The sequence below is a fragment of the Papilio xuthus genome, unplaced genomic scaffold (assembly GCF_000836235.2).
Source record: "Papilio xuthus unplaced genomic scaffold, Pxut_1.1 DF824992.1, whole genome shotgun sequence".
In the NCBI taxonomy this organism is placed as follows: Eukaryota; Metazoa; Arthropoda; class Insecta; order Lepidoptera; family Papilionidae; genus Papilio; species Papilio xuthus.
Window position 1 is genome coordinate 3,037,625 of NW_013533657.1, and position 8,596 is coordinate 3,046,220.

General features: G+C 31.1%; 1 protein-coding gene across 1 annotated transcript in view; it reads right to left on the reverse strand.

Moving 5' to 3' along the window:
* Positions 1-6,837: 6,837 nt before the first annotated feature.
* Positions 6,838-8,596, reverse strand: part of LOC106126521 (uncharacterized) — a 6,381-nt gene continuing 4,622 nt past the window's right edge. The window contains exons 9-18 of the mRNA XM_013324233.1: positions 8,389-8,463; positions 8,211-8,321; positions 8,027-8,047; positions 7,840-7,920; positions 7,683-7,733; positions 7,525-7,590; positions 7,353-7,412; positions 7,193-7,210; positions 6,998-7,096; positions 6,838-6,917 (exon numbers count right to left, since the gene is read on the reverse strand). Coding sequence (XP_013179687.1) covers positions 6,838-6,917; positions 6,998-7,096; positions 7,193-7,210; positions 7,353-7,412; positions 7,525-7,590; positions 7,683-7,733; positions 7,840-7,920; positions 8,027-8,047; positions 8,211-8,321; positions 8,389-8,463 — 662 coding nt within the window. The remainder of the gene's footprint in view (positions 6,918-6,997; positions 7,097-7,192; positions 7,211-7,352; positions 7,413-7,524; positions 7,591-7,682; positions 7,734-7,839; positions 7,921-8,026; positions 8,048-8,210; positions 8,322-8,388; positions 8,464-8,596) is intronic.

Consider the following 8,596-nt stretch of genomic DNA (forward strand, 5'->3'; position numbering starts at 1 on the left):
CAAAAAAAAAACAAGAATAATAAACACATTACAGAGAACGGCTTGACCTCTGTCTCGAAGTGATCTTTCACTCGAATTATACAAATTCTTAAAAAATCGATAATTTGTAAAAGTAAGGCGATCGATTACGATATATCAAAAACTTAATTATGCAACTGTACATTCATATCATCATGAAAAGCAATACACACATGTACTGATACTTAAATAATATCCATTTGGATAAAAATTCAAAAATGCCATTAAAAATTCAGACTTCCTAAGATAAAAATTGGTAATTTTATTTTAAGATATTTTTCCTAAAAAATGTTACTCATTCATGGTAAGTGTCGGAATAGTTTATGAATATGTTACCTAACTAATTTTTTAAACATAAGTAAGTTAAGTTAAAATATAAATACCCCTATATCATATAAATTAGCCTCATTGTGCTTCTGTCGACTGAAAACATCTTAATTATGATTACACTCCGACATTATATGGTTTGATATGACATCAGCAAAAAGCACATTATCGCCGAGAAAAACCCGGTAGAACAACATCAGTCTATCTGGCACCGCTTTATCGCATTTTTATTAATACTTGATAAATAATATTTTATACTTTTTATAATTTTTTTGCATCTTGTACCCGATTATGTTTTTATTTCATATTAAATAATGCTATAAACATTTAACAATAATAAATATGAATAATCCCACCTTAATTGAAACTTAAAAAAGGTTTTTTTTTAGCCTAATGGGTTCAGGGGTTTTGCTACCTTTCACTCTCGGTGAAATTAAAAAGGTCTTTCCTAGGTCAAGTCCAAAAAATATAAGACACAGGTATTAAATTAAAAAATAAACGAAAATTACTGGATTAAAATATCTCGTTATTATGCAAATAACTGAAAGTAGACTCGATGTTGTTTTACATAATCACGCGTAACAATAATTGCAGTTTGGTCGGTCTTTTTATTTATTTTATGCGACCATACTTATCGTAGTTCTAATTAAAAATAAATCAGATTACATCTTGTATAATAGTTAATTTGTAGTCAGATACTGGTATTTATTACTTCGAATCCGGCTCATTGTCTACTTGCGATAACTAAGCTTGATTTTTCATTGATAAAGCCTATTATTACAAACGGATACTGTTCTGCTAAATCTATTCAAAAATGATTGTAGGTCCGATTGTGGTTTATTACGATTAAATTAGGTCATTTAATATTCTGATTTTGATACTTTGAATTTTAAATTAACTATTGTAACTGTTTATCGAAAATCAAAAGACCTGTATATTATTTACACCTTAAACTAAGCCTGTGATACCTTTATAATGTTATTATTTCTTCTGCTAAGTGACGTATTATTTTGTTGCGGTCCGTATGGAGTAATACCTCTAAGAAGGCAGTTGTGAGGTGGTTGTTCTATAATACGCGTGATGAATCGGACGCTGGAAGCCTAAGTCCTTCTTAATTAAAAATAAAACTTAATCAGAAATCGACCCATATAGTAAAAAATAAAAAATATTAAGATGTTGTTTTATTCTTCATGGACTGGTTTTTCCCGGTTGAAATGTCACAATAAAAAGGTTTACGATACTCATATCACAGGCTACTAAGTTGTAAAACAAGTAATTCATCATGTAAATAAAAAAATAATAAACGCACACGAACTTAAATTGACCAAGGGCATCTATTATAATATGCACACGACAAAAATGGAAACGAAAACACAAAGAACCTTGAGACCGTTGTTCGTAATCAATTTTGCTAACTCCTTATCAGAATTTATCTTTCTAGTTGCGATCTAACCTATTAAGAAATAAAAAAAAATAGGTCGGTCTGTAGCGTCAGCACGCGTGCGCTCGGAAGGCGCGGCCGCGCCCGGCACGCTCGCTCTGTTATTTGCCGTCTGTACTTCGCTTTAACCGTCTTGATACTTTGAATATTTTTTTCCGATAGATTTTTAAATACTGTCCAATAATCCTAATGCAGAACAAGTGTCATTTGCAATTAGCTGTCATTTTTTAGTATTGTAGATTAAGATATGTCATGCTTGAACACGCGGATACAATGCATAGATTATTAATTTGAAATAAAAATGAATAAGACATAAACATCCTGTTCGTTAATATTTTATTACAAGGAAACTTACTTTATTACAAATCAATTTTGAAGTTGCATACGACGGATATACTTAGACATGTGATGAAATAATCTATATTAGGTCAGCCATAATCTATAATAATCTTGTTAGCGAAATGATAATAAATACTACCAAAGACATTTCACAGAATCGAATAGAAAAAAAAACAAAAAAGGTTCACAAGGTAACTAAAGCAGATCTTGTACGAAGCTAGACCCATGCTCTAAACTCCTGTTCCTCTATTCTTGTCTGTGGTTTGCGATGACAGGCGACACGACACATGACATTGTCGGTCTGGTTAAATCATACAAACATAAACATCTCTTTCTATAGTCAATTTCAAACATGTATTTTTTCCATAAATCTATTTTCTAATAAGACAATAGACATTTTTGTAATAGTATTTTTTTTTAACACAGGCAGATTAAGTCTGGTAAAAGGCGTATGGGCCATTTTTACTTCACCTCAGGCTAACGTGCAGGCGACGACTATGAATTGCTTACACTTTGATACTTTTATCTTACTTCTTACTTATATTATAAATGCGAATTTAGATGTACGAATGAATAGATGGATGTTTGTTAGAAGTTATGTCAAGAACCATTCCATGAATTTACCATAGATGTTGAACGTAGTCTGGAAGAACTAGGCTACTTATTAAATTATTTTATAACTCCGCACAGAAGGATTCGCGGACGACAACTAGTAGTACATATGCTTAAAGCTTTGTTCGTTCAATCTTTATAACAGTAACGTGAACGCTTCGATACACTTAACCCGTTATCGACAGCTGCAATCTTCCCGGTGTTATCTGACGAAATGGCGGGGTCACCTATCGGGACGCTAATTGAGATAGTTCAGTTTAAAACACTGGCCAGTCAGCAGAGGTCTGTAAATTGGTCGTTTATGGTGAAAGTCTAGACCATCATAGCTCTATATGGAAATGCCAGAGTTCAGTTCGGCTCCCGATATTAACTTCGTGTTATGGTGTGGCCGCGGTGGGGCGCTGCGAGCTGCTGGCCGGTGTAGTAGCACTCCTATTACGGTAAACATATTTGGTGCGGTTTGGTAATATTTCACTCACACTCGAATTGTATTATAACTTTGAAATAAGCGTGGCCATCTGTCTCGATGACCATTTTGGGACAATATACCTAAAATATGAAGACTTGAAAACGTTGTCATACATAGTACTTATAAATTTATAGGTATGTGCAGTAATTTCAATGAATTCTAATATTTACCCAATAATTACTATGAAAAATTAATATTTCCTTTAAATTATGAACTGCATAATGCAATATATAATATTAATAGCATATTAATAAGTCGTTTATTGTCCAAAGATAAGTCAGTATTTGTAAATTTATAAACATTAATTGCACAATAAATTGACAAAATTAATAATTTCCGACAAAAAACAACTATTTACTATATAAATCAAGAAAAAGAACGGATATCGAACAAAAATTCCGAATGCACGAACTGACCGTGAGATGGAATTATTGCAAATAATTACCAAGGCAACACGATAATCTACTAAAATACTGAATTAAAATTTAAGCAATTAAGATGGGATTATCACGTATTTATGTTCACGTACCGTATATAATTGACATTCAATTCAAAAGATATTGATATTCTGCAATACAGTCCGTATAAAATGATGCAGTGTTCAGACAACCTGATTTACACCGCACTATTTGCGATGTCTCGCCTACTCTATATACCACGATTACCTTTTTGGAAATGTTAATCTTTGCATTTGAACAGTCATTACTCTTGTCACGTCATAAAATATGATAGCGCTACCGAAATCGTTCAACGATCAATACTAAGATAATATTTTCAACTATGAAATCAGGAAAAACATTGCAACTAACATTTCATTGATTTATTGCATTTTTATTACACAAGAGCAACATCCTATGCATTAAATTTAAGTAACATTTTTAATTACAAAGACCTTTACAACCCCGAATGCCAAGGCTATGCGCCATTATTAGCAATGAGCAATTCAGTAAGCAGCTAAACTTTCATTCATCTTTGTACGAGTTACTACAACGACCAGCATAGTTAGCGCTCTATAAAATTTCAAAGGCTCTGTCTAACTGACATCTGCTATTCAAATATGATAGGTTCAAAGGGTCAAAATAAATTGGCGTGTCGGCAACACTATTATTACGGCAAAGTCGTTAACTATAAACGAGAATAAAATAACGAGACCACAAGCTGGGAGGTCAATTAAAATGGGATTTTTTGTCGCTATGTACGTGATGATTGATTCTATCATACGGTTTTAAAGATACCTTTGTACAAATTTGATTTTAATTGATATAATTATTATTTGCTTTTATATACAAATAGTAATTTTAGAGTTATTAAATGGAAGGCTTACTTAATCCAAATTACAACAACTGAAAACGAAACACCAATCGAAATAGTTATTAAAACTTTTTTTATTAAAGATTTTTTTCATCTTTAAGTTGTTTGACAACGATAGAAATAAAATTTTCTAATATTGAAAATTATTATTATTTTATTAAAACTTTTATTTACGTCCAATTTCAATAAATCAACAATAACGATATTAATTGTAAAAAACATAATATAAGTAGTCTATGAAAATGTGTTAAAATTTTTCAACATTGCAACGCCATTTGTTGCAATCAGCTTTCCGGTCAATCGGCCCAACGGGAAAGACGTAGCCATTTTGATTACTATGACAGTATAATTTTCTTAGACCTAAACCTTTTTATAGCAAATTTTAAAAGAATGTATATTATATCGATAGTCTTTGGACAAAGAACAATGTTCCGAGTGCCTGTAGTTTAAATCCTTTAGCTAATAGTTTAATTGCAAAGTACGCTATTCTGTCTAGGAACAGATAAGATAAGTATCTGCGCTCAGGAGGTCATTTGTGTGTTTCACGCTTAACTAAAGTATTCATCTGGCTTGCGTAAACTGACCTATATTTACAACAACATATTTAAAAAAACTTATATATAAGAGAGATTTCTCACTGGTTGCTACGTAAAAGTGTTATTGACTTTTGTGTTCATATTTAATAAACTCTGGTTTTATAATATTATAAACTTTCCATGAAAAGTTAATCTAAATTAAGGACGTATCCAAAAAATTAATTGACATCACAGAGGACCGAAGAGCTGGCAGTTACCTCGGTCAAAGAATTAGTTTAGCTATCCAAAGGGGGAACGCAGCCAGTTCGGGACCTTGCCTAAAGGGACTCTAAAATATTTTAGTAAATTATAAGTTTTTAATATTTTATTTCATATCATAGATTTAAGACTTTTCATATAAGGTTTATAATATTACTAGCGGACCCGACAGACGTTGTCCTGTCTACACGTCTTTAATTTGAAAATTCGAATATTATTTAAAATTTGACACTGCGATGGTAGCGCCGTCTGTCGGATCCAATGTAAAACATTCTAAAATCAACAACTACTAATAAATTAAAAATTAATTAAAAAACATTGTCCAGCGGACAAAATTGTGAATCTAAATCATTCCCAGATCCCCTTGAACACACACAAAAAATTTCATCAAAATCGATCCAATCGTTTGAGAGAAGTTCAGTGACATACACACTCACAGAAAAATTATATATATAAAGATAAATAAAAATTTTATGTTGATAATTTTTAGTCGCGTAAGCTTACGTTTAATCTACTATAATTACTAATTTAAACTACGTTTATGCCGTAGATGCTTTTAATGCAAAGTTACAAAAGCATTCAAAAGCTTGTTGATAAACGTGTTTTATATTGATTTATTGATTTCAAATACAATCAATGATATAAAATAATAATTAATTTTATTAAAACATTGTAATATTGATATACGAGACGATTGTGACTCTGAATACATTAACCTTCTCCGATTAACCAATAGAAAAATAATATAATAAATATTTTATCAACCCTGTTAATCTTTTAATAAGTACAATAATTACTGAATACAATAGAAAATTGAAGGTTGATTTTTGAACAGATGTTGAAGCAAAATGATCAGCATCTAAGCGTCAAAACAGCTTTCGAGTTAATTTTTAAAGTTGACTCGAAGAGCCAGAGGTCAAGTGCTTTAAATAATAGTTCTTGTACAAGTAATTGATTGGTTTAATTTGTTCTTTGTTTGATTTAGTGAGCTCTCTGACATTGTTTCGACAGACGATGTGTCATTGTGCGGCCTTCACTTGTTTAATATGTGTTAAATGTTACTCTCTTAAATTAAATGACCATACATATTTGTTTATGGTTTTTATCGTAGCTTAATGTGATTGACCAATGCGGTTATATCTGTATATCACTATCTTTGTTTTTTTTAATAGAATGAAACAAGTGGCAATATGTCGTGTACAGTGGTAACCCCCGCTTGTAACCCTCCGTGTATAATAGTTTTCAGATATTTTGACTGCACTAAATTTCGCGCGAGGCACAACAGAGCACAGTTTTGGATTGTTGGGATTCTTTGGAAAGTTGGGCTGTCTGGAGTCCGGATCCTGCTCACACGCAAAATACGCGCAAGTCGTGGAATTGCGAAAATGGAGCCCTTTCAACTAACTAAGATAGCCCACCTTTTTCACTTTGAGCCGCCAAGATATTTGAAAAGAACTATACTGCTTTGTAACCATAGTAAATAACTTTAAATAAAAATATGAGAAAGAATTAGAACCGACTTTTCATTATTTTGGGAATTTTATTTTAAACCAATATAAATTTTCTTTACTGTTTCCACTAAAAGTATTGCGTTCCACCACTTCTCCTAAAAATAACAGTTTCGTAAATATAAATATATATTAAGAGACAAAAGACAAAAGTTTGAACAAAAATATAATTACATACCCTCATTTAAAATTTGCAAAATCTTATGAAAGTTACCACTTTTTGATGAAGTTACCGATCGTAAGTCACTTGTATTCTCTGTGGCGCTGTCGTCGCATTCTAAATAAAAATATATTTATCTATTTATCACAAACTGTTGGATATTTATAATTCAGTGTCAATTTTAATTGATTATAAATAATTGTTCGCACTTACTGAGACCATATTTCATTCCTGTTATCGATAGGCAATTCACACTATTAATACAATTATCATAAAGAAACTAGCGCAAATTAAATAATACGTTTTGAATTATAATATAATTTGAAAATTAGGTTTAAAATACTGTAATTTAAGTTTAAAAAAAAGTATTTACCTAACGCTAAACAAAGGTCTTTCTTAAGCGACGGATGCCTGTCCTCACCATTTCTTTTAACTGGTAAAAATTTAATATAATTAATGAAATCCAAATTGAATAAAGACATAATTTGTGCTTTACCACACTTCTCTACTTTGAGAAAGCTTTTGTTTTATTTTTACCAACTTACCCTCTCTGTCATATTCTTCTAATATTTTTTTCAATTCACCCAAAGATATTAGCTTTTGATCTGGATCTGTAACTTTGTTTTGAATACAATTTAGTTTTTGCTCTTTGTATCCTAGATGGCGCTGGTCTGATAAATTTATTAATGCTGGCTTTACTCACCACCGACGTTATTATTATTAATGTAACTATTCCCGACTTTATAGATAAAATCTGTAAGAAATATCGGCATTGATGATGATAAATTCTTAATTTTTTTTTTTTTTTTTTACCTCAAGCCTGTAGTTAGTTTATTAGTTAAAGTCCTTTTTAAAAATACCTTTTATTGTTGTCATACTGGCAACTGAGTTCGTTGTTAGCCAAGATGGAGTTAATGCCATGACGTTAGGCGTGCTTACATCTGTTCAAATGTAAAACTGATATAATTTTGACAAATAAGATATCAAAGTAGTATCATGCTATCGTTCATACATCCACTTAAAAATAAAAAAAAGGTAAAAGATTACCCGAAACTGGATTTAACTGCGCTGTAAATAAAACAGTTAACTAAAAATATATACAGAGAAATGCATAGTAACGTAATGAAAACGTTAGAGATGCTAGATGTCTTCAAATTATAATATTAAATCTCTGCCTATCCCCTGTGGGTCGTAGGCTTGAATATTAATATATAAACTAAAAAAAACTTACGAATTAAAGCAGCTGGTACCCGAACATATTTTGCTTTAGGTGAAGCTACAATATGACCTTTGTTCCCATCTATTTCAAATTGCAGTTCGATCTCGCGATTCGGAAACTGTTCTAAAACATTTTTTTTATTTGTTATAAGTAAATAATATAACTGTATTTTAATACATTTTTCAGTTACCTGATAATTTTTTAATTGGTTTCATGTACTTTTGAAGTAAACTTTCTAGTTTCTGTCTATTGAAAACTTTATCACCTGTGTAATGAACACGAAATAATTATCAATTGTCTGCTTCATTTAGTTGGGTATATGTTTTTTTTTTATAAGAGAAAGGGGCAAACGAGTGGCGGGAGTTAGTTGATCAAAGACACCCATGGACATCTGCAAC